This window comes from Cyrtonyx montezumae, unplaced genomic scaffold (genome assembly GCF_038088225.1).
Source record: "Cyrtonyx montezumae isolate F1298 unplaced genomic scaffold, pur_monq_1.0 scaffold_10, whole genome shotgun sequence".
Taxonomy (NCBI): Eukaryota; Metazoa; Chordata; class Aves; order Galliformes; family Odontophoridae; genus Cyrtonyx; species Cyrtonyx montezumae.
The window spans coordinates 15,842,053-15,867,955 of record NW_027071826.1 but is presented as its reverse complement, the minus strand read 5'-3'; the positions used below and the strand labels follow the sequence as shown (position 1 = coordinate 15,867,955).

Below are 25,903 nucleotides of genomic sequence, written 5' to 3'. Positions count from 1 at the left end.
TTCCAAAGAAATGTGAGTTTTCTTTGAGAGCAGAAATTGACCCAGAGTTTCAATTTCAGTGAAGAAAACCATAAATTATGGTACTAGCATGCATAATGGGCAGAGGCAAGTGGAACAAAGTCCTGAATACACAACTAAGCAGAAGAACAAACTGCCTGTTTTAAATGGATACCTTAGTCTCTAACTGTGAAAATTCAAGCTTTTACAATGGGCACTCAAAAATTCTTTTCCATTTCACTTTTATAACACCTATGATAATAAAATAGCAAACTAATGCCATCCTATGCAGAACTGGCACGCAGCATGCAAAAGCATGGCAGAACTCACTGTTCACACTTTCTTTACAAATAATGAATCTAAATAGAAGTCGTAAGGGTGGAAGAATTTCCCTAAAATAACAAAGTTTAAATCCACTCGAAAGGTGAAGCCCTTAGCATGCAAGATTCTAACTAGATTTTTAGTAACTTTTAGTTTTATTAGTTTATTAATTTAGTTTTATTAGTTTTATTTTAGTAATTTTTAGTCAAATTTCTCAGTTTTATTATTTAGTTCGTGCACAGAATAAAGGAGGAGACTAACATAAAAAAAATGTATTAAATGATTATATAACAGGATGAACTGCATTCTGAAGTACACAAAGCAGGAGAGATTAATTAAGTTTGCACTGAAAATCATAAGCCTTATTGTGTTTTTTTTTTTAGACCTGTCATCTACTTATAGTAGACAAATCACTACCACTAGCTAATTAACCTAACTGACAGTCAGCTTCATAAGGAGAATACATTATGGCACAACAGCAGGCTGACATGGTTCAGTAAGTGCTGAAGAAATACAACTTGTGAAACCAACGCCACACAGCAGTACAGTGAAAGCTGGGATAAATCTTTGTGTTGTGTCTAGCAAGAAGAGCATGTTGAAATCTTCCCCCAACTTCACAATTTGTCCTGAATTCATTAGTATTAGCTAAATCGTGAGTCATTTTGTAACCTCAGTGCTCTGCATAAAATTGTTCTTTTCCAGCTCACAGAATCCAAGCGGAGAAGAATGTACATTAAAATCCGACAGGCCAGTTGGACACAACCGGGCATTTCTAAAAACATCTTTAATCCAAACCGTAACTCATCCTACCCAGTCCTCAGCACCATGTTTCTCCTTCCCTGAGTCTGGATGTCTCTTCCCTTTTTGAAAGGTCATCTGGCTCTACTCTTTGTGGGGCACTCCTGGCACCAGGAACCCCAACGTCCCCCAAGCGGTGCTGACCGCAGCTCCCAGCCACACCACCTGAGGCCTCCAGCCTCCTGCCCAGGGAAACTCTGCTCTGGAACCACTGAAAGGACACGAAAACTTCAGTACAGAAAAACTGTATTACTTTAGGATCTGTTTTCACATAACACATCTACTCTAAAGTACATTTTTTCCTTATTATCGTTGTAAGCCAATATTCAGTGGAAAAGATTATTAGTGAAGTAATCTAAGTACTGCCACAACATCTCCATTTGTTTAGATGAACTCAAATAAAAAGAGATGCCTTTAGTTAGGGCTAATAGTTCACTATCATCATCTTAAGCCATTACACTCCATCTGTGGATTGCTAAAGAGCCGTTCAGAGTCTTTTAAATTCGCACATCTCATCTGGGCCTTTTACGTTTCATTTTCCTCCTCTTGAAAAATAAATACTTCAGTTTTGTTTCTGCAGTTAACCGTGCAGAAGTAAAGTATCATTCAAAAATTCAGCAGTGTTTTTTTCTGCAGTTTTGCTCACTGTCCTCCCAAGAGCAGGAGCTAAGGGCTACCTGGAAGAACTTCAGGTGTCACTCTTTGGGAAAATACTCATGTGAAAGGCAGAGGGGGCACCCCTAAGGACAGCTGGCAACTGATGAAACATCTACAACACACATTTGGATACCACTGACCTATATGCAACTGCAGCTCTGGTAAGACAGTAACTGCTGATCTTGGCAACACAATTTCAGAAGGATTCATTTCAGAAGGATTCATTTTGGAAATGTGCCAGTAACTCTGGGTCTTGTTCTTCAGGAGTCACTGGAGCTTTGCTAATCCATGGTGACCAAACAGAAAAGCCATGGAGCCATGACCTTGCAGTACTGCTTAGTCGATGAATTTTGTTCCCATCAAGTTCTGCCCCTTGCCATTTCTGCCTTCAAGCACTAAGCAGTTCACGAGGTAGTACTGGGAAGCCAAGGATTTACTGGGTGCCATTGGCACCAATTTGAGCAGACAGTACCAAGCTGCTTCTCGTCTTCTGGTATGAACTGCACTCTGAATACCCATATGTGCACACAGGTTGCCTTTTTGGGATTAATTCTAGTCACACCATTGAGAGCAAACATCAGTGTTTTTCTCCAGAACCAGTGCTGTTCTCCACACGCAACAAACCCTTGCTTAGACACCAGGTCACATATTTCAGGCCTCGTGTTCTTACACCTACTACAGAGGGTTTCTTTGCAGGTAAAGAGTAGGAGCAACTGTATCTGTGCAAGGTACTGCACCCTATTAAAAGAAGCAGCCAAGTTGCTGACACAGAAAAGGAAGCAGGGGAGATGAACCAGATACAGCACAAAAAGGGTTACTTTCCTATATGACTACATATTCAATATATTTGATAACCCACATTTATACTTAAATACATCTGTTCAGATATACACACAGACACTTGTTCACACAGCTGATCAGGCTGTCTGGCCTTAGCTATTTTATCTTTGCCTCCCAAGAGAAACAATTTGTTGCTCTTGTTTCAGAAGAAACAAGTTACTTGTTAGTATCAGAAACCAAATGATGGAATTCAACATATGTTTCACAAAGCAGCAGATCCTATTATAAAGAAAAACAACATGTGCATCTACATAAAACAAAGAAGCTCTGTTTAAAAGCTTCAGTACAGGGACATACTGTAGAAATATGAAATTAAAAGACATGCAGGTAAGTGTTCTTAATATCTACATTACAATTGTGCATATGTGTAAAATTCAGGACCAGACTTTCCCATTGTTCTATGAACAACTTTAACTGCAATTTCACCATATCCTTTTTCTGCACTAGAGAGCAGCGTGATGGACTAGACACAGAAATAAACACTGTCAGAGAGACGGTGAACATATTAGCTTTATTTTATGCAGTTGCAACCACTGAGAGACTTCAACCTTCAATAAGAACTAAAACTTTGAGGGGAAAAAAAAAGAAAAAACACATAAAAAGAAGCTAAGCATCTTATAATGGCATTTCCAAACTTATGGAAGACATCCCAAGACAGCTTAAATATAAACTCATATTTTCTTTGCTAATCTGTGGTCAGTATTAAAAGCATTAACAATAAGATCAATTATTTCACCAGCTTAAAAGTCTTAAGGACTTCTGCCAGAAATCACTTATGCACAAAAATGGGAATTTATCTCCTGCTGATCTGAGAGGACTGCTTAAAGAATTTATCCTTCAGTACGCAAATGCAACTTATCTCTCCTTTAAATGAGACAGGAATGGGAGGAATAAGTGTTGTATCTAACACAGACTCATGTTTCTCAGTCTACTGCCCCAGCAGGTACACTTTTAAGCAGAGTGACATGGATAGTGTAACGATCACTTACCCCCAAAACGAGTCTCAGATTCGGTTTTTGGGGTTTTGAACAGGCTGTACACCTACTGATAAAGGGAAAAACCCCGCTTCCTTCCCTCCTGAAGTCCCAATTCAGTTTCAAGTCTGCTATAAATTGCAGCAAAATAAAGCAATGTGTGAGAACAAACTTCAGTGACCCCAGAGCTCTGCATACTCTCAAGTGTACAAATGAAGAATTTCTAGTGGTTAAGTTCTATTCCAGTATCTGAAACCGTTTTTTCCACATTCAGCTTAAATAACACAGTGTGAAATGTACGTGCTGCTAACTACCATACCACTTTAAGATACTCTCTAGTTTGCTCTAGTGTTCAAATACATCACCAGAACTGCTCAGTGACACAACTGCAAAACTGTTCTTATTTTAGTCATCTCCGTGCAAGGCACAGACGTATAGCTCTCTTGTAGCTGTACTGTTGAACAGAATCTACAGCTATGAAAGCCACAATTACTTCTAATACAAGCCACCTTCACAGTGAAGGAATGACAAACAGAAGCAGGCACTCAGCATGGAGCATATGCTCCAGCTCATCAGCCCAAAGATCCTGATGGCAACAATCACAGTAATTTTTTACAGTTCTGGAAATCTTTACATTCTGTACCGTGTCCCACGTTCCTGCACACATCCTACTGCTTGTTTTTAACCATGACTTGCCCAGAGCACTGCTGTTGCAAAGCTGGCAGTCAGCCGTGTCCTACTGCTGAACCACCCTGCTCCAACCCAGCCTAGCTGGAGGTGGGCCGGCCCCACATGCCACTGCCAGGACAAGTTTGACACATGCTGATGATTGACTTCTCTGTGTTCCTGGGGATCATGCCCAGCATTTCTCAATTACCAGCAGCCCCTGGGCAATGCTCACCATGCCCCGGATATGCAGAAACGCTGAGCATGGGCACGTGAGCCTTGAGCTCTGCGCTGGGAACAGCTCCTCGTGGGAACTGGTGAACACTGGGGTATACAGGCTGGCAAGGAGAAGGGCACTGAGCAGGAGCTTGCTAAGTTCAGCTCAATCATTCAGCAGCATTCCTGGAGCACTGTTACCTGCAGATGAGCTCAGCACTGATCTGGGTAATGAGCAGCCCCTCCCACCTCCCATCCAGGCTTTAGAAATCTCTCCTGACCTCTCCTACCTCACACTATTAACCGGGGCAGCCAGGCCAGGCTGCAGGGACTTGTAGCAGCAGTTATTCCTCCCTCCCACATGTACTTCCAAGTGCTGTTTTACTGCTGCTGCTCCCACTGGAGGCAGCAGGGCAGCCATACCTCTGTGCCCATGCACGGCAGCATGACTGGTCTGCAGCAGGCACCCACACCCTCCAGTTGTCAGGGAAAGTAAACAAAGGCAGTAAACTTTGTCCAGAGTCGCTCAGGAGTGAGAACTTCAAAGTCACTGTGAGGGACTGTTGCAAAATACACGAACTTATCTGCAAAGATAGCAGAAATGTCTGTGCAGATCTAAAAGGCAGGTCACCAAGTTTCAAGGGAGTAGGACTTATCTTGGCATACTCTGCAACGTGAGCTAACATGAACAAAACCTGTCTGCTGCACATCGGCCTTTCTCCTCTTCAGCTTTGAAGCCAAAGTTGGCTTAGGCGTCCTGCACAAGGACAACACAAGCAGGCAGCTGCCACACTTCTCACAGCTCTGACATTCATGCTACACTTTGAGCACTTAAGAAATCACAGCTTTGGCCACTGACTTACATGCTTAAGTAGAAAAATAAGAATAAAAAGATTATCTACATGCTATATACCTAATGCATAGTACCCTGTTTACAAGTGCACTACACAGAACACAGACAAAAATGTCATGCCAAAGTGACTGTATTAGTAAGGATCGCTTCAAAATGCTGTCTGTGGCTGGTACTGTCTACTGAATGCACACAGTGTTTCCAAACCCGCACACAAACACGAGTCCCTGCCAGCACCCTCAGGACCCCAGCAGCCCAGCCAGGGCTTTACCCACTTTCTCAAACAAAGGCGAGCTCTGCTGTTTAAATTACTCCCTTTGGGACGTGCTGTACAACCCCTTCAACTTCATTTCACTTCTTTGGTAATACCACTGCAAACACACTGAATGCTAATAATAAATAAATTATTCAAATATTCTGTCTCCACAGAGGCAGCATGTGAATCATCTTCTTGATAGGGAACTCCTGAAGAAGCTGTCAGGTCCCCTTCACTTGGCAGGGGGGAAGCTGATTTAAATAATTATGCACTGTGAATGAAAACTGATTTACTGTAACAAGATAGTAGCTTTGCTGTTAATTCAATGGGCTGACCAAAGCCAAGATGTCAGCAAATGCAGAGCATCTGCAGATACCACAGTTGAAGGGAGGGTGGGGACAGGTGCTCAGAAAAGAAGAACGTGAAGAGAAAACGTGGTGAAGCCACCAAATTTGGTGCTCTTCTGATGAAGGCAGTACACTCTTGAGCTCAGCTGGATACTCAGAACTCCAGAGCTCAGCAAAACAGTCATTTATGGAGTTAAGAGTCAATTTGCAGACGTATGGAACGTCAAGAGAAAAAAGCCACTCTGCAAAAGCTAACAGCCAGCACTGTTGTTCTGAATGGTTAAGCTCCCTGCTGCTTAAGGTTCTCCCATTAGTGAAACATCCAAACAAGACACAGCCAGTGTTTGTAGACTGACAGCTCTCGGCAGTGAGAAGCACTGATGTTACCACCCTCATTTAAGACCAGGAATGAAATGAACTACAACCCCACTCCAAAGTACTCATATTGCTGGGAAATATGAGACTCTCAATTACATGTTAGAAAATGAATGTTCAGTTACACTTGTGCATAAGGATCTTGCCCAAGGTGTATTACAGATCAGAGCACCTGAACCGGTCAACAGACTATCTGCATCCCCTTTATAGTACTGGGGGCCTCCCTCCTCATGGTCATCCTAACATTCATGCGCTATCACCATTAAAATATCTGTAAAAGAAATGTTACCATGCCATGTTGCATCTCCTTTGTGCATCTAGGTAGCAGAAGAAAATGTTTCTCTAAGACTGGTTTTCTTTTCAGCTGTAAGACAAGCAATTCTTAAGTTACATGCACACAACGCTGACTTCTCTTGTCCTCCAGCTCTCACCAGCTCCTGCCCTCACCACCTCAGCATCTGCAGCCCTGTATCCCAAGACAGGATGCACCTCTCCCTACTGTCTTGGATCACACCTGCTCTGCTCATGCAACAGGAAGAGCAGGTGAACTCAATTTCCACCTCTACAAAGAAGCCAACGGTCCCTGTGGCATTTGCTGGTGCAATGCACCCAGTTTTTCATGGTATTACAGAGAGAACACAGGCACCTTCTCACAGCCTCGTTGCCAGCTTCCATCTCAAAGGTACCAAGAGCAAGTCCCCCCAGGCCTCTCCAGACTGAGTAGCTGCCATTGGCAGCACTTCTCCAGAGAATCTGACTCTTCTTCTGTTATATATTTCCTGCTGTGTCACTACTAGCACAAAAAAGCAGGCTCTACACCTTGATTTATAAGAGCAGACAATTCTAATTTAGCCTTTATAAGGGAAACCAGGAACAGTTGCACCCTTATCCCTCCTCCCACTGGCTTACTTCCACCTCAGTAAGTGCTTCTATTAATAGCCAATACTTGGAAATGTGAAGTCCCAAATCTGCTCTCTTATTTCTCACAATGATTCACTCACTGGACAATGGATTAAATGGGCAGTTCACTCATGTCAATAACTGTTATGTTTACTAAAGAAGGAAAACATCTCTGTAAGAATGTGCAGATGTGCTCATGAATGAGTGGGGTCCCCAACTCTTACATAGGTCTTCTCAGGACAGGTCTGCACATATTTTTAACAAATAAACTTTTTAAATAAGAGATACAAGTTTTTTGCTCTCTCAGGTATATTACTACACTTTGGCCATCTCCTGACAGTCTCATGTTACAGCCATATCAGATGTCAGTATATTAAAACGTGAAAGCCACTGTCTTCAATTGAGGGAATGAAGTGTCAGTGCCTTGCCTGCAGCAGCAGTGCCCAGAGTTTCCATGTCCACTCTGCAAAAAATTCCAGTTGCTGTCTCCTACTGGTCCTGGTGATACTTGCTGGTGTGTTCCACCTCCCTCCTTCAACAGCTTGCCACAGGCAGCGCCCGCCATCTCCAGCTACAGCTGGGGCAGCTGGACCAAGGCTGGTCGTGCACACATCGGGGGAAGCATCAGTCAGACATGGAAGTATCATGTAAAATGCTTTCCCAGAGGAGCAGCAGCTGTGCCATCCCTGTGTGAAAATATCTCACTTGCTGTGTTCTGGTGAATGAGGATGTCTGTTCTGACAGGTGGTGGCCACAGCTAACAAAGCAACGTGTGAGCTCTGAGGAAGACAACCCCTGCTTTCCAGAGCTCCCCCAGCCAGGTGAGACCAGAGACCATGTAGGACTCCTCACTCCTCCCCTCTCATGCTCTGTGAACAGGAAAGGATTTTTGTCAATCTTCTTTCCTCTTTCTAATTAAAAATGATTTACTAAAGGAAAGCTCACTGAAAGGACGGCAGCTCACTGAATGAAGCAACCCTGCACGCAGATGCAAGCCGAGGTCTTTTCACATCACTGGAATAACAGTACACAACTTTGATGTCGCATCCACAGGCAGCAGATTTAAATGGCACTGGTCATCAGCAAAGCAAGTGGAGGAACTTGCTCACACCATAAGCAGACTGTACAGGGAGATTACAGCTGTGCCTCCAGCTGACCGAAACTGCTGGAAGCAGTGCTCCCAGGTGGTGACCCAGTCACACTGAGGACAACCATCCCTGCCTCCAGCCTCAGGAGCAATATCGCACACCGATGACCTAGGTGATCACTTCCTTTTGCTAGGAGATGAAGAATCACTCACCCTGCTACCACAAGGGTCTGCTTCTGCTGGGCTTTGGCCAGAAACCCAAGACTCAAGCACTGCATTAAGCCTGGCAGGCACATGCCTGCCTTAAAGCACAGGGAGGACACTGTGCTGTTGGTGTGCTGACCAGCCACAGGGCTCCTGCATCTCCCAGGGCAGCTTCTGCAGCTCTCATATTCCCACTTCAGTCCTCAGCAGGGTATGAACTGCATCCAAAAACCACTGCTTTCAAAGCACAGCATCCTGTTTTCCTGACAGTTGTAATTATACCCACAGGGATCCCCTCTGGACACTTCCTTGAAACTCAGTTCAGAATAAATTTGATACAAGAAGACACAGTAATACGGTGTGTTTAGATTTAGTGTGAGAGCAAAGAAAACAGAACAGTGAGTTCCAAATGTGACTTTTTTTTCCCCAAAATGGAAGTTTGATCTTTAAGAAACAAACAAAAGCCCTCCACAGACCAGATACATCTTCTTACAGGTGGCACTCCCACAGCTGAAATTTATGTATGACTGCTGCTAAAAGTTATATTGAAGATGTATTTTTAATTTATTCTGGGAGTACATTAGATATATTGAGAGCATAACAGTTATATTATTGCAATTGATTTGTGAACAATTCTATCCCCAAGGAGATATCCTAAGCTTAAAACTCAAGACTCATGCAGAGGAAACAAAACAGATCTTATCTGAACATAATGCATTAGTTTCAAGACCTTGAAGTTAATGACAATATATCTGCACTTGTCTCACCCAGCTCAAGTTCCTGAAGAGTTTAGTACACATCCACATTAAAGACCATGCCATACATTTTATGAAATAAGAGATATGAGAGATGGATGAAAACAGAAAAAAAAAGTGGGAACAAAATTTATCAATAAAGAAGGTAAGAAAAAAAAACTATGACTTGCAACAAACAACACAGTATGTGCAGAAGTGAGTTATAAACTCAAAGACACAGAATTGTAGGGGTTGGAAGGGACCTCTAGAGATCATCGAGTCCAACCCCCCTGCCAAAGCAACTCCCCAGCCCAGGTTGCACAGGTAGGCATCCAGGCAGGTCTTGAATGTCTCCAGAGAAGGAGACTCCACCACCTCTCTGTGCAGCTGTGCCACTGCTCCGTCACTGCACTGTGAAGTTCTCATCCACATTTGTGCAGAACTTCCAACACTTCAATTTGTGACCACTTCCACTCGTACTATCACCATACACTGCTGAGAAGAGTCCAGCCTCATCCCTTTGCCTCCTGCATCTTAGATATTTATAGACATGGATCAGATTGCCTCTGAGTCTTTTTTTTTCAAGGCTTAACAGCCCCAGATCTCTCAGTCTTGCCTCTTAAGAGAGGTGTTCCACGCCCTTTATCATCTTCGCAGCTCTCTGCTGGACTCTTCCCAGGAGATGGCTGTCTTTTTTGTACCGGGAGCCCAGAACTGGGCACAATATTCCAGATGAGGCCTCACCAGGGCAGAGCAGAGTGGGAGGATCACCTCCCTTGATTCTATTGGACTTCTTGGCCAACTGGGCACACTGCTGGCTCACAGCCAACCTTTCATCCACCAAGACACCCAGGTCTCAATCCTCAGAGCTCCCTTCCAGCAGGTCATCCCCCAACTCCTGTGTAGGAAAGGTAAAGCAGCAACAGCAAAATGCTGCATTTCTTTGTCTTGTCAATTCTGAAGGTTAGAATGCAGTAAGCTCCTTGGACGTATAAATCAGTTCTGAGAGGAAGAATCAGAACCTGGTATGGCTGGTATCCTACCTATATTATGTACTGCATGGGATTTCATGAGAAAATCAAGGAGCAAAACCATATAGGGTGCAATTCCCATTTAGTAGAAGGAGCTCAACATTTTAAATAGCACCAGTAACTTACTCAACAGTAGACTTCTCATTTGTTTGTTCTGATATGAAAGTGAATGCTAGGATCCACAGTATCATGATTCTCATAAACAAAAACTGAGGTAGCTATCTCAAATTCAATAAAATTACAGTCAAAACGACCACAGCATATATATTTTGGGAGATGTGTTCAAAATTATTCAACGCAGTACACAGAAAGACAGAAAGGAACAGAGAATTAATCTTGCTCACATCAAAGACATTAATGACGCAGAATAGCTGCAACAAATTTTAGCATCCTTTTCTCCTCATTTGCTGCTTGCAGGTACACAGATAACTGGTTTCTCTTTATCTTTGGAGAGGCACGTTAAATATTTCACAGAAAGCTGAGTTTACTTTGCCTATCAGGTCAAGCATAAAACATATGAAAACCAGGAGAGTCTGCTAGTCTTTCTTGGCTCAAAAAATACTACTTACATTGCAGAATTGTTTTCTCTTCATTCCCCAAACCAAAAAAGAAAATTATCTTCAACTCAGAAGAAATGTGGTATGACAAGCGCATATTTACATTTACTAAAATTTCAGAATTGTTCTATATTATTGTCTGTAACACTCACTGAACATTCTTTCCACATGCAGTACTATATCTGTCAAGTAAAAATACTTCAAAATCCATTTGTTACCTAAGCTTTTTATAATCAAATGGCAGTGATATAACCTGAAACTGGTGTGTAAGTCAACATTTCATTCCTTCATTTAAATTAAGCTGGATATAAGCATTGGCAGAAAAGACATAAGATGGCCACGTAAGGTGGGACTTCACAAAACTTTCCACCCCTTCACCTCCAACCTCCCTGCAGAGACAGCATTCCTCTACACAAGTCTTGTGGAAAAGACAGAAGCAGCAAAGAGGTGGATGTACTATTCCCATGTAACCTGCTGAAGTCCATGCATGGAAGATCTCATTGTTGGGAAAAAAAAAAAAGAAAGGAAAAAAGAAAGACTGTTATTTTGCTGTTTTACAATCAAAACCAAGTGCTAAAAGATAACTTTCAGAAGTTTATCTTCACATTCTCATCCTTCCAGCCTCGTTGCTGGACCCTGCATATAATGGTTCAAATTGGCTGGCTTTTCCACTTGTAACAGCTACACAGGATGCCCACTCACTCACAGGTCCTGAGGTCAGCTGCTTGAAAAAGCAGTCATCTCCCTCTTTATTTCTTTAATACAAGGATTTATTTTAATTGTTCCTCTCTTATTTGGATAAACAAAGAAGAGCAGAGGATAAAAGAGTGGAGAACAGCATGTTTTCTTATTGGCAGAAGGTTCTGAGCAACGACTGAGACAGTGAGAACTACAAAAATAGCTGTACCTAGCTCCTCGACATCTTGCATCAGTTGAAGAAGTAAAACAGCCATACAAACATGAGAGAACAGCTTACATGTTATGAATTGAAAAAAAAACAAAAAAAAAAACATATATATATATACACAGGTAGACATTTAAAACCAGAACAGCTGAGCAACTGACGGTGAAGAAAACTCTATTGGCAATAGTTTCTTTATTTCTTTAAAAAAGAATCAACAGAATTCCAAGACTGCAAAGACAGCAGATCTACCCTACTGAAATCAAACCTGAAGGCTAACAAGCTCTTATTTTATACTGTTAAGAAATAATCCAAATGTCTCAGTGTATCAAAAATATGTATGAATGAATCTCAGGGTAAGTATAACAGAATGATGCGAAATCTTAGATACATGCAAGGAATCAGGTGAAAAACATTCTCAGGTGAACTACAGATGTGGGACTAGGTTGGTGTGCAGCAGGTGAGCAGTGCAGCCTGCCAATTATTCACCTGTGGGCCTAGTTGTGAGTAAGGCTTCATTCTAGGTAACTCGGATAAATGTTTGGAGGACATTACACAGCAATTTCTGCCAGAAAAAAAAAAAAGAAAAGAAGCCATAGAACTGTTGGCACCATGTGAATAAACACAAAATTAAGACACTTCATGGACAGCTGCTTGCAAAGACCATAAAATCTTCTTACACGGCCTAAGTTGTTTCTGTACCATACACAAACGTACAGAGCCTGTGCTCTTAAGCCACTTCCCCTAAGAATGATGGTAGTTCCACGTGCTCAGCAGCAGAAATATAAACACACTTCACAGTGAGTAATGATATTGTCCATCTAAATATGATATTTCAAATTCCTCTGCAAAGATAAGCACCCTTACACATGGTAGCTTTCTGGAGACAAATACTCTGTTACTGTTTATCCGCTACAGCTTGGCTACCTACCTTTGGGCACCTTCAGATAAAGCACAATTAGGGGGTAAAAGAAAGGACATCTCACAAAGAATAGCCTTGCTTCATCCACACAGATAAAAGCAGTGTTACTGGAACATTTCATACTGGGCATTTTTTATTCCACACAAAGGTACAAAAAAAACCCCAAAAAACCTTTGTCATAAAATACTGTTAAGCAAATTAATAATCTGAGGAAAGAAATAGAGCAGCAACTTTTATAGACTACACTCACTTTATGTAGTGAATCATCATTTTCAAGGCACCAGATGCACAGTAAAGGAAACAGATTAAAGGAAACAAAAACAATTGGTTACTTGTTGCCCAGTGAATATTACAAAAACTGTCCAGTTTGCAAGCAGAGGCACAGGTTAAGAAGAACAGTTAGTCCAAGACATAGCATCCATCACCTACCTTGCAGAAGAGCTCCATTTCTCTTGAAAAAGGTGCTTCCTGGCCAAATGGGTGGACCTGATGTGCTAAAGGTAATAAGAAATAAGTGTAAAGAAAATCTCATTTACATTAAATAATTATAAGTTACTATTTATATGAATTCCATTTTGTTTTTACAGCTAATGCAACTTCATGGTGTTTTTGCCTTCAAGCAAGAGTCTAAAATTTCTCTTTAAAAATAGGTTAATTTTATTCAAGATGCAATCTCTTCATAAGAACAACTCAGCACAGCACACACCCACGCTACCATTTAGAGGAAAAAAGAAAAAGGCTATTTGGAAAAAACAATAATAAAAAACAAACCAAGTTCAAAATGTTTTCAATTTTTTACCAAATTCTCAGCAAACTGTGTTGTTTTTTTTTTTTTTTACAATCTCATCCACTGAAAAGCAAGGAGCTCAGGGTTCAGAGATTAATCAGAGGCCCCAACCAGAACCACAGAGCCCACATCCCCATGTTCCACGTTCCCCAACCAGCCCTGACCCTGCCCAGCACCAGCAGCAGCTCCAGACGTGCACCTTCACAGCACACTCGACCCCTTGAAAACAAAGCAAGAACCCACAGCCAAACACAAAGCTTCCTGGACAGAAAAGGCCACCTTCCTACTTCCCTGAAGATCTGACAGCCCATCCTCCTTTTGCTAAGCTCAGTGCCCCAGGAAAGCCCCTGGCAACACCTATAGGAAATAGCTAAAACTATAGGAAAGGCATTACAGCATTTCTGAGGCAGGTGAAGAGACAAGCTTCCATGGAGTTCCCCTATGGTCAGGAAACAGGCTTCCAAATAAGCCCTCTAAGCTTGAAGACAATCATATGCATTTTACTACACGGAGTTTTTATTAAAATTATATCACCAAAGTACTCGATCAATACAGCAGTAATTGCCCTGCTCCCAAATTCTAGCAGAAATTAAAAGCAAGAGACTAAACATCCCTCATTAAGATCAATGTAAGGAAGCCCCATGTGCCATTTGTGCTGTTACCTTTGTCCTCTGTCTACCATTACAACGCAACAAAATGGAAAGCAGATGCTGTCTACTGCATGTACAGAATGAGCAAAGTTTTGATAAAATGCCATACATTGAAAAGAAACCTGCTATTTTTACAATCATTCTGCAGAGACTCTTGTGCTAACATATAAAGACTTCAGCGCGTGGCTTACTTCAATAAAGTGTTAAAATACAGACCATAAAAGGATCCGTGGCAATTACAGGAGTAATAAAAGCCTTCAATACTCCTGAACAAAAAGAGGAGTTCAGAGACACAGAGAGAGAGACTGAAACGACCAAAAAGAAGTTAAGTAGGCCTACATTCAGAAGTGCTAGAGTGCACTGGGGCGTGCACTTATCTGAATGCACACACTCACTTCACAGGACTCAATATAACCGGTTGTTTGCATCTCCTATAGTGAGCGCCAGCTCCTCAAGTGCAGCTCCTCAGCTCACATGAAGGTCAAGGGCTGCTGAGGGCACTGGCACTCCTGCTGAACAGGCTGGATGCTTTCTATGATGGCTAGTCGGGATGGTGTGTGGGGCAGGAGCCAACAGGCTGCGTGTGGGAAGTGGTGGAGCAGCACTCTGACTGCACCCCCCTCACTTCACCCACTGCTGCCTCGGGAACAAAGACTGGCAGTGCTACACCAACATGTGTCTCCAAATCCAAACAGCGCTGGTGGAGCTGAGAACAGGAGCAGTGGCAGAAACCCAGACTGCTGCATGCTTCTGGGTGGGTGGGAGAGGGTTAAAGAGGAGAGGGAAAACCATGTATTTGAATAGACAAATTGTCTCCACCGAAGAAACAAAGCAATAGTGATTTATCTTATTTTCCAATTTGAAGGCCCAAGGCTCTTGTAAAAAAAAAACTCCAATCTGATTCAGCACAAATCTGCAAGCTGAGAAAATTAACTGTGCCTTCCCAGGGAAGGAAGCTGAAGAATTCAAGCATGTAAATAACACAGGCAGTGACTGGTCAAGCTTTTCAAACAACCAAATCCTGTGTTTGTGGGGCTTTGCTGGAGTTCAGCTACGCTGGATCAATGCTGGAGAAATCATCTTTACATTCCCAAACTTTTGCCTATAAAGTCTCAGATGGCATTAATTATTAAAACATTTTTCAAGTTAAGAAATGAAAGTTAAGCTATCTTTAAAGTGTTCAGAATCATCTTCTCCCTGTTCCAGATTTAAAAAACAGTTCAAAAACTTCATTCTTTTAAAGACCATCTACAATAAAAAAACCTTTGGGTCCATCCCAGGCATTTTTCCAAATGAACTGTTTCTTCAGTTCAGAGACTGGAGAACCGTGACTGCTTCTGCTGTAACATAAAAATATGAAACCTGCTTTGTGAACTTCCATTTGTAATCAATACGTGCTGTAAGATTAATGCTTATGCAGTTGGCATCGCTAACAGCGAAGTTTTTCTCCAACCTGATGAACTAAACACACAGACTGAAGTCAAATTTCATTTCTAATCCATCCCCACACTGCTAGTGAAGAAAGGTGGCCGTTGGTTTGAACTGCATTGCTGCAGAAGACCTATGACCTGTGTGGGTTTGGACTGACTTAACCTCCCAGCAGCAGACAAACACAGTGTGCTTTTCTGGGGCTTGGATCAATAGCGAAGAGCTGAAATTGCAAACAAACATCTTGAAAGAACACTAATTAGCATAGTTTAAGGATAAGAGGGTATACAAAAACCTCAAAAGTAACCTGTTGGTTTGATTTGTAGAAAACACGGTCAACTGAAACACACCCTCAGCCAAAGGAACACCCCACAGTGCAGCACCATTTCATAAGTTCATAAGTTCATAAGGTTGGAAAGGACCTATAAGATCATCTAGTCCAACCATCCTCCTATCACTATCTCTACCCAACTACTAAATTAAGTCCTTTAGCACCTCATCTAAACGCTTCTTGAACAGCGCTAGGGATGGTGCCTCAACCACCTCCCTAGGCAGGCCATTCCAGTGCCTGACCACTCTTTCAGAAAAGAAATGCTTCCTCAGGTCTAATCTAAATCTTCCCTGGCGCAACTTGTGGCCATTCCCTCTCGTCCTGTCATTACTTATCAGGGAGAAGAGGCCTACCCCCTCCTCACCACAACCCCCCTTCAGGAAGTGGTAGAGTGCTATAAGGTCTCCTCTGAGCCTCCTCTTCTCCAGACTGAACAATCCCAGCTCCCTCAGCCGCTCCTCATAAGACTTGTGCTCCAGGCCCCTCACCAGTTTTGTTGCCCTTCTCTGAACACGCTCCAGGGCCTCAATGTCCTTCTTGTAGTGAGGGGCCCAAAACTGAACACAGTACTCGAGGTGCGGCCGTACCAGAGCTGAGTACAGGGGGATGATCACCTCCCTGCTCCTGCTGGCTACACTATTTCTAATACAGGCCAGGATGCTGTTGGCCTTCTTAGCCACCTGGGCACACTGCCGGCTCATGTTGAGCCGAGCATCAACCAACACCCCCAGGTCCTTTTCCTCTCTACATTCTTCAAGCCATTCTGCCCCAAGCCTATAGCATTGCATGGGGTTATTGTGGCCAAAGTGCAGGACCCGGCACTTGGTCTTATTGAACCTCATCCCATTTTGCTCAGCCCAGCTGTTCAGCCTATCCAAATCCCTCTGAAGGGCCTCCCTACCCTCAGGCAGTTTGACACATCCTCCCAGCTTTGTGTCATCTGCAAACTTACTGAGGGTACACTCAATTCCCTCGTCTAGGTCATCAATAAAGATATTAAACAAGATGGGCCCCAAAACTGACCCTTGGGGGACACCACTCGTTACAGGACGCCAGCTGGACTTAACTCCATTAACCACTACCCTCTGGGCACGGCCCTCCAGCCAGTTCTCCACCCAGAGAAGAGTGAACCTGTCCACACCACGGGCTGCCAGTTTCCTTAGGAGAATACTGTGGGAGACCGTGTCAAAGGCCTTGCTGAAGTCCAGGTAGACTACATCAACAGCCTTTCCCTCATCTACCTGTCTGGTCACCCAGTCATAGAAGGAGATGAGGTTGGACAAGCACGACCTGCCCCTGGTGAACCCGTGCTGGCTGGGTCTGATCCCTTTATTGCCATGCACGTGTCGTGTGATCTCCCTCAATATCATCTGTTCCATAACTTTCCCTGATACCGAGGTCAGGCTGACAGGCCTGTAGTTCCCCGGGTCTTCCTTACGGCCTTTCTTGAAGATGGGAGTCACATCAGCAAGCCTCCTATCTTGTGGGACCTCTCCAGATAACCAGGAATGCTGATAGATGGCAGAAAGTGGCTCGGCAATCACCTCTGCTAGCTCCCTCAGCACCCTTGGGTGGATCCCATCTGGCCCCATGGACTTGTGGGAGTTCAGATGGAGGAGAAGATCTCTGACCGTCTCTGCTTGAATCACAGGGGGTGCATTATGCACCCCGTCCTGGACTTCCAGGTCAGGGCAAGTACCATTTGGATAACTGTCCTGTCTATTAAAGACATTTTTGCTGCAGAGGCACCAATTTGCTGCAAACGCCTACTGCTGCTGGAGGCAGCTCTTCCTCTGGAGACCCAGCCAGCAGGAACCCTCAGTGCTGCAGGGCCTGGCACGGGAAGCTGCCTGAGCTGGGCAGGTAGCAGAGATGCTGTGAGGAAAAGCTTTCCCATTGAAAAATACTGCTTTGCTGAAACCTGAAACACTCCAGGGCTTGGGCACAGCTTCGCTGGAAGCTGCCTGGCCACTCCTGGACGCACAGAAGTCACCCCACACACAAGCCCTGTACTTGTGCTACCAAATGCAGGTACATGTTTATGAGACCATTCAAAGGTGTGCAAGATTTAAGGGACTTAATAAAGGAAATGTATATCCTTTGTCTTCTGGAATTCACATTAAAGCAAGGGGACTGCAGTTCTTAAAGCCAAGCACTAAAACAAACAATAAAGCCAGGGTATGAATTCTCTTTCATAGCTGCAGCATTTCACAACCATGCCAAAATGTCTCACAGGCCTCTTTGACAGAAAGCCCTGATTAATAGACTTTAAAACCCCAAACAACTGAAAACTCAAAACAATCTCAATTGCATGGGATTGTCCACCACAATTAAGGGCTGATGAAAACACAGAGGGAGCAATGCAGAGCAGAACATGAGCTCCTGGCCTGACCGGGGCACAACGGGAGGTGGAGGGAGGGCACAGAAGGGGTGACCAAACAGTATGCCCAGATGATGAGTGACTGAAGCATCTCTACACCCAAGCTACGGCAACAGTTCAGTGAAAAGCTGCGGCAGGAAGAAATGCAGCTTCCCCCTCCTGACCAGCAGGGTGACACTTGAGGAGAGATGGGAGAACACCAGCTCACGGCTGCCCTGTGCCTGGGGCTGGCTGTGCATTCAGCACTGCAGTGTAACTGAACCTCCCAGGAGTGAAGGCACTGCTGCAGGGCCTTCATCGCCAACCCACTCCACAGCTGAATTCCTCACTACAGATTCACCTGCACTTCTGACAACCAGCAAGCTGAAGAGGACACCAAGGGAGGCATCAAACCTAGAAAGAACGAGCTGCCTTGTCAAAACCAGCAGAGCATCCTGCAGGCTGGGAAACCCACTCACCAAAGCTTCTGAAAAGCAAGAAAAATACAATCATTCTTACGTTCAAAACAGCAATAGGTGTTCTTGTCTGGCTGGAGTCCATGAAACCTTACAGCAGCAGCAGCAGGGAATGCTGCTCTTGGAATGTGTGTTCAGCTCCAGAAGCAAGCTGGACTCAGCCTGCTGCCAGAAGGTGCTGATGGATGCCCAGCCAAGCTGCAAGGCTCTGATTTGTACCACTTCTTGAGAGTCGGCTTTGGATGAGGAGCTGACTGAGACAAAAACTTCAGAGGAATATTGTTTCTGGGAATTCGGTATCCTTCAGTGCTTCAAGATGAGCAGCGCTTCTTCAGGCCAAACAACCTGGGCTCTCCAGTGGGCAACGGGAGAGCAGACAGGCACAGCCCTCGTGCTGCCAGGCAGCTCCTGTGCTCGTCAGCTCTTCAATCCCTGCACTACTGCCAAATCACACTCAGCATTCTGTCCAGCCTGGATGTGAGTGCTGGGCTGTGTCTTCCAGGAGCTGGTACCCACCCAGCGCTGCAGGGAGGCCTCGGTGCTGCGCATCTGCTATTCGTGTTACAAATTTTGAGCGATAGGGAAGCATTTATATATTGCTGCACCTCTAACACTGCATTTTGTTAACAAGGAAAAAACCCGCATAATCCCTGCCAGCAGCTCGCTGGCAGTTAATATCACAATTAGCTATCGCCTAGCAACAGTCAAGCAAGCTTCCTCTCAAATCAAAGGGAAAAAAAAACAACTCTGCCAAACTGGCCTAATGACAGTACATAAAAAATAACTGGAAGGGACGTATTAAGGTATTTCCTGATTTTAATGAAATCTGATTACTTTAGAGATTTTAAAAATACAAACCCATTACTCTATCCTCTCAGATTTTCCATAACCGACACTACATTATTCTTAAGAAGATTTATGAATTCACAATACTAGTTCTTAATTTATGAAGCCTGATCTAATATTCTGGTAATGCTCCTCTTCCCCCTGCACTTCAGGCTTCTGTTGTCTCTCGGTATCTCTCAGTCACTGCGACAGGCAGCACAGAGACTTGCAGCTCCTGGATGGAGGCTCTCCCGGTTCCCTCAGGGTGCCTAACACATTTGCGAGTGAATAATAAAGATTCTGATCTCTTGCGCACTCTAAATGAGTTTTCTGTATGTTAGGACTGCCAGAGGGATTACATCTAAATTTTTATTAAAGACAAAAGAAAAGTTGCACAGGAAGGCTATTCACAAATGAAACACCTGAAAATAAAATTTAATGGCTCTTTGTGAAGGATAAAGTGGAAAGTTGGCCAGATCTTCGCATTCCTCAGATAGCCAAAGCCATTCTCTTGCCACTGTCTCCACTTAAAGTAAGTAATTAAGCAAACAAGCAGAGAAGGAAAAAAATAGGAATTAAAAAAAAATCTCATGTTTTTTAGATGTGGGATAAAAAGGGTGATGCCTGTTCTAAAGAAAAACACAGCCATGTGTTCTTTGGAGTCCGTCAGTGACTCAGTTGTGGTACTTAAGGGCCCATTCTCAGTGCTGAAGTAATGATATATGAAGCTTCCTCATCCCTTGGTGCAGCCTTCAGCAAGAATTTCAGCCTTTGCAAAGAGTCGAGTATGTATTTGTGGACAACAATGGAAGAACTTTTCTTTAAAGAAATCTTAAAAATATCCTTATTTCAATTGAGTTGTTTCAAATGTATGGCTATTTGAAGCATGAAACCGAGAGACAAATACAGATTTGCCACTAATAATCTGTGGTTTGAGTATTTTAACACATCTATTGTGAGCACATTATAATTCTAGGCTGAACACTAAAATAGGAAAAAGTCCAGATATATTTAGAAATTCGTGGGGAAACAACCATCCCACATTACTTTCAATTAAAACAGACTTGTCTCCAGTGGGAATCAGGAGATGCTGGCTATCGGCCTCAAATTCTCATCCTGCCTCTACTTCTGAATGACCCTGTGACTCCAGGCAAGTCATTTCTTTCTTCCCCACTTTTATTTTCCTTCTTTTGGGAAAAGGAGAAATATATCCTTACCAACACAGTCTGCATACCTCCGGGAGGAATAAAGATCTGTTAAGTAACAACACATTAGATGAGGAAAAAGTCTTTTGAAGTACATGCAGCTAAAGAAGGAACAAGACAGCACATTTCTACTAGAGGACTGGTTGTTATTTTCCCCTGCTTTCCTCATTTTCAAATAAGGAAAAACACTGCAGGTCACTTCACAAACTGTAGGGCTGTCTTTCTCCTTAATCCACAGCTGTTATTACCTGGCTCCTAGGCTATTTATCACTGGATGGAATCCCAATGGCAGTCGGCTGGGAAACTTGAGAGCTGCACACAGCTGTCCATGTGCTACGAAGCATGCCTGCACCAGCTCATGCAGGCACGGAGAGCCAGCCCCCTGAAGCCCAGGTGATCCTGACTATGGACAGCCAAGGGCCCTGGGACTGCTGTGGCCTGGCCCTTTTGGGCTGCAGCTGCATCAAACACTGACCTGGTCAGTGGGGATCAAAATTTAACACAGCTTAAGATGACTCAATTCACTTCTGTTACTCTGGTGTTCCACTTATTACAGCTGCAGAATTCCAGCTGCTCTGCTGGCACACCTGCCTGGATTTCACAGTTCCTTCTGTGTGAGGCTCCCATTACATTTCCACCCATGGCGTGACCACGGCCCATCCAGCAGTCAGACTTGAGATAAACAGTAGACACATTTTCTGCTAGGAACAGTTTGTCATCCATCAGTGAGAACGTGCTTCTTGTTAAACACCTTGATGTTACCTTGAATATACATGCAGTTATAGACATGGACACAGCAGAGCGAACGTGATCTCCAACAAAACAAGAATAGATTGCAAAAAGGAAGAGGAGGCCTTCAAGTTTCCCACACAAAATGTTTCTTGCCACTTGCTGAAATTCTTATTTATCTGCTGTGGTGTGACTCCTCATTCCATCAATTTAAGTACCAGCAAAACTCAGAACCAAGCATGACCTGCAGGCTGCTGCCAATATGAACTCCCCTCTATCGCTTTCTCAAAGCCAAGGCGTTTACCAGCAGAAATTTTCCATACTTGGTCTTTCTCATTAATCTTGAATGAATGTGGTTCAGACGATTCAGAACTAATCTGGCTTCTGGAATTACAGAAGCAGAGGACAAAATGAATGTTTAACCTCTCCCCTGGAACACTTAACCTCCCCCAGATGCTGAGGGTATTTTTCCCAGGGAAGCTTAATGTGCTCAGATGCTCCGCAGCACGGCACGCTTCTCTGCTGCAGTGATGTGCAGCACTGGGCTGTGCAACAAACTGCTCAATGAGCATACTGGAAAGTTAGGCAAACATAGAAAACGTGATGATAATATTAATAATGGTGAAGTCAAGCACTCACATATTTGGAGAGCCACAATTACAGTTTTTGATCGTACTTCTTCATGAGTATTGGCTACGAGAGCTCCGCACTCAGTGGTCACAGACTTCCCCACCCCCAGAAGAGAACTGCCCGAGGACCGCACTGCACAATGTAAGAAGTGTTCAAAAGTTGAAGGATACACAGTTTGAGGGTGCTTCTATCATCAACACACAAGTTTAACGTATAAACTTCAAGTGACCCTTAGATACACAAATTTAGAAAGGAGCTGCTAAGGCATAAAAAAACGACTATCAAAATTTATCTGGTTTCAGTCATTCATACTCTTGTAATCACTTAGCTTGAAGAATCCAGAGCTTTATTTCAGGCCTGGGAAGGGACACACCAACACACGTGTCACAAAGCTACAGCAGCTGACAGGGGCTGCTCCACATCATGGCCTGGGTGGAAGCAGAATATGGGATTTTTTGTGCCTAGAAGCACTGCTGAAACCTCAGCTAAACCAGCCCTGCCACCCAGAGCTGCAGAGACACCAATTCCATGCACAGGAAGGAAAACTTCCCTCAGAGGTATCAATGTGCCCTCTAAGAGTCAGTTGGCCACATCAGAACAGGGACATCCAGCTCCCAGCCCCTGCTGCCCCTTGGCTGGGACCTGTAAAGCACCTGTATAGCACCAAACCAACTGCACTCTACTTACTTCCACAGTAGCAAGAATAACGAGCATCCAACCCTCCATATCTTCCGCTGAGGCTTTTCAAAGCACAGCTGTGAAATAATGCATTTCACACATTCTGCAAATCTAACAGTAAACAAATACTCAGAGGACTTCATTTTTACTCATTTTTTGAATTATCTTTAGCCACTTTCATCTTGGCAAAAAATAAACCTCCCACCTGTAGTGGGAAATAACACTCAGTGTGCATCTTTATCCCAAATTCTTAACTCTCAGAGCAGCTGTTCAGCCTGTTGAGAATACTAACCCTGTACTTAACAGCGTTGTAATAATTTTCTCAAGTTACAGTTCTACCTGCATGAATGAAGAAACTCGCTGAGGAAAAGAAAAGCTGACCTTTCCTTAATTTATAGCAACAACTCACACATCTACTCTTAAGCCAGCAATTCTTTGCGTGACAGATGAAGTTGCACCTTTAACAGGAAGGAGACTATTTTTCCAGAAAACGTCTTATATTAATGCTGTTCCAACAAATCTCAGCTTCCTCAGCAGTGGTGATCTGGTCTATGCTTTCCTCCATTGGCTGCTTCCTCTCATTTGTTTGTACAGAAATTGAAAGTGACCAGTAAGATACTTCAGCACTGTTCTTCACTCCAAGATTTGCAGGAGACAAAGCAGAGGTACAGAAATAAAGGCTGCATGAGGAAACATGGAGGTGGGCATGGCGATTGCTTGTGCTGTCTGACAGGTTTATCTGAGATTCTGGTTTCTAAATCTCTCCATTATCAGCTGCAACTTCATGAAGGGAAAGCTGAAAAAAATTGTTGCAAACATGAAAAAAAGCCACAAATCTGCAAGTAGCTTAATTTACTGCTTCCACGTGGTATATTTAGACAGCAGTTTGGCAATAATCTTGTGGGAAAACACAGAGCCTAGAGAGGAAGTCTAGGCCATTTATTCTCTCTTGGTAAAACTCAAGAAAGTTAAAAAAAAACAAAAGCCGGCATGACAATTTAGAGATCCTCTGTGCTCCTTGCTCAACAGCTCTGGTTTAACAGCAGAAAGCGAGCTTTCTCCTCACTGAGCTAAGATGATCTGTAAGGTCTACCTGCTGGTGGACAACCCTGAAAAGGGGGTAATTCACCAGTGAAGAGCAACATCTCTGAGGGCACCAAAAGAAGCTGTTAAGGATGGCCGAGGTTATGTCAGCTACTGTGCAATTCCCCTTCCAATTGACTCAGTATCTGCCATGTGGTTGCAAAGAAAACCTCATTAGTATTAACTAGCAAAAATATGTTCATGAGTGTATCTGCTCTCTCTCTCTCTCCGTAATTAATCCCTGGAGTAAAGCTGTTCCTCAGATCACCTCAAATATAGAAAATCAATGAGTTAGATTACAGGAAACAATTAATTATGGTTCACTGGTGTTTAGAAAGTGACACTGACACCCTGACATATCCAGATAGCGTTCGTGCCCTCTAAAGCAGCAAATCACAGAAAGTAACAAACTCTGCTTTTCAGATATCAGATGACCTCAAGCTCGCTCATTCTAGTGAAATGACCCTAATCAGTCATAAATGAATGGGACATAACCTTTTAAACATTAAAGACGCAATTAATTTACAGAGCATCCATTCACTACAACCAATTAAGCAAAAATATTTTCTTCACACATTAATGTAACTTCTGACAAATCACGGGGGAAAAAATGGAACAAGCTGCTCTGCCACACACCATTCCAGCTAACTCTCATGCTAGTGACTTCATTCATAACCAACTCTCTTCTATTCAGTCACATATAGCATATTGCTAAATTCTCCAGCACACAAACAGCTGTAAGCAAACATGCACGGACTGGGAAGCAGCAAGTCCATCCCTGTGCAGCCCGGGTCCCCCAGCTGCCTGCCATGAGATGCAGCCAGCAGCACTGCAGCTCCCGGCTCAGCTGCAGCACACTGAGCCATCAGATCCTTTTGGGAAATCCCTGAGCCTTGATCTTACGTCACAGAGAAACATGAAGTGATGCAGGCTGTGAGCAGAAATTGTTGTCATCTCAGCGGGCCCTTTGCCCTTTCGCTTTCCTACTCATTGACCACTTTACGTCTAAAGCCTTATTAACCCAATTAGACAAACTGAATCAAAAGTGTGAGAACACAAGAGAGTTTGTGTTTCTTCCCCAATCCTCATTCTTGCTTTTTGAGTGGGAACAACAGTGGCAGGTTCAGCTCTCAGACTCCTCTTTTCTTGGAGGGTGCCTAGAATAGGCTGTGTGCATAGGAAGCACCAGGGTACATTCACTGGGTTGTATGAGAGCAGCACAGGAGAACAAAGCCTGAAATGGACAAAATATAGCACTTAACTAGTGCTTTGGATGAGAATTAAAATGCTTTCACACAAACAAGTCCAAGAAAACAGCTCACCTCCATAAACAATATGCAGAAATTCCTGTTTTGATGTTTCTGTATGGAGAAAAACATTCCCCACAAACTAAAGGGAGGTTTACACAAGCACTATGCTGCACGTGCAATCCAGCCATGCCTGAGTGGCAAGATGATGCCTGCTGACCTCAGTGCCACGTGAGATGACAGCTTTAAGAATCTGCCTGTGAAAGCGCATCGAGCAAGGGCTGGTGTGAAATGCAGCAGTACGAGGACCCAGGAGCAAGGCAGCGCTCACTACTTCATTCTGAGACACTCCCCAAACTTGCGGGCACAGCCAACTCAAAGCGGCACTTTCAGGCCTGCCTACCTGGGTTTTTCACCCTGAGAAGCTCCACTGGAAAAGGGAACAAAGGCCGCTAACAGAAGAATTCATGAGCTCCACACACTGCTTGAGAATAAGCTAGCCCTAGGGAGCCACCTTCCATCTTGGGAAGGGCAGAAAGATTCACCACTGCACACAGTCTTGCAGACATTTAATATACTAAACAGAAAAAAAATCGTATGAAACCCACCATGCCTGTAATTCTCCTCTGCAATTCTACTTTTTATAATTCTCTTTCAAAACAGAGAATGAAGGAAAAGAACCTGCTTCCTCTGCTGTCTCCAAGCAAGCTCCAGCCTTCAGCTCTAGGAGCTCACAAGGATAAGTGGGTACTTTCAGCAAGACAGCATAGCTCCAGGTCCCCTTTTCTTTTGGACCAACACGCTGACAGGAGGTGGTGGAGCTGCATGAGCTGCACGAGACA

At 43.6% G+C, this 25,903-nt stretch overlaps 1 protein-coding gene across 4 annotated transcripts in view; it reads right to left on the bottom strand.

Moving 5' to 3' along the window:
• Positions 1-25,903, bottom strand: part of FOXN3 (forkhead box N3) — a 112,889-nt gene that overhangs the window by 49,927 nt on the left and 37,059 nt on the right. For all 4 annotated transcript variants that reach the window (XM_065751573.1, XM_065751582.1, XM_065751589.1 and 1 more), the window contains exon 3: positions 13,063-13,127. In XM_065751573.1, the coding sequence (XP_065607645.1) occupies positions 13,063-13,127 (65 nt within the window). The remainder of the gene's footprint in view (positions 1-13,062; positions 13,128-25,903) is intronic.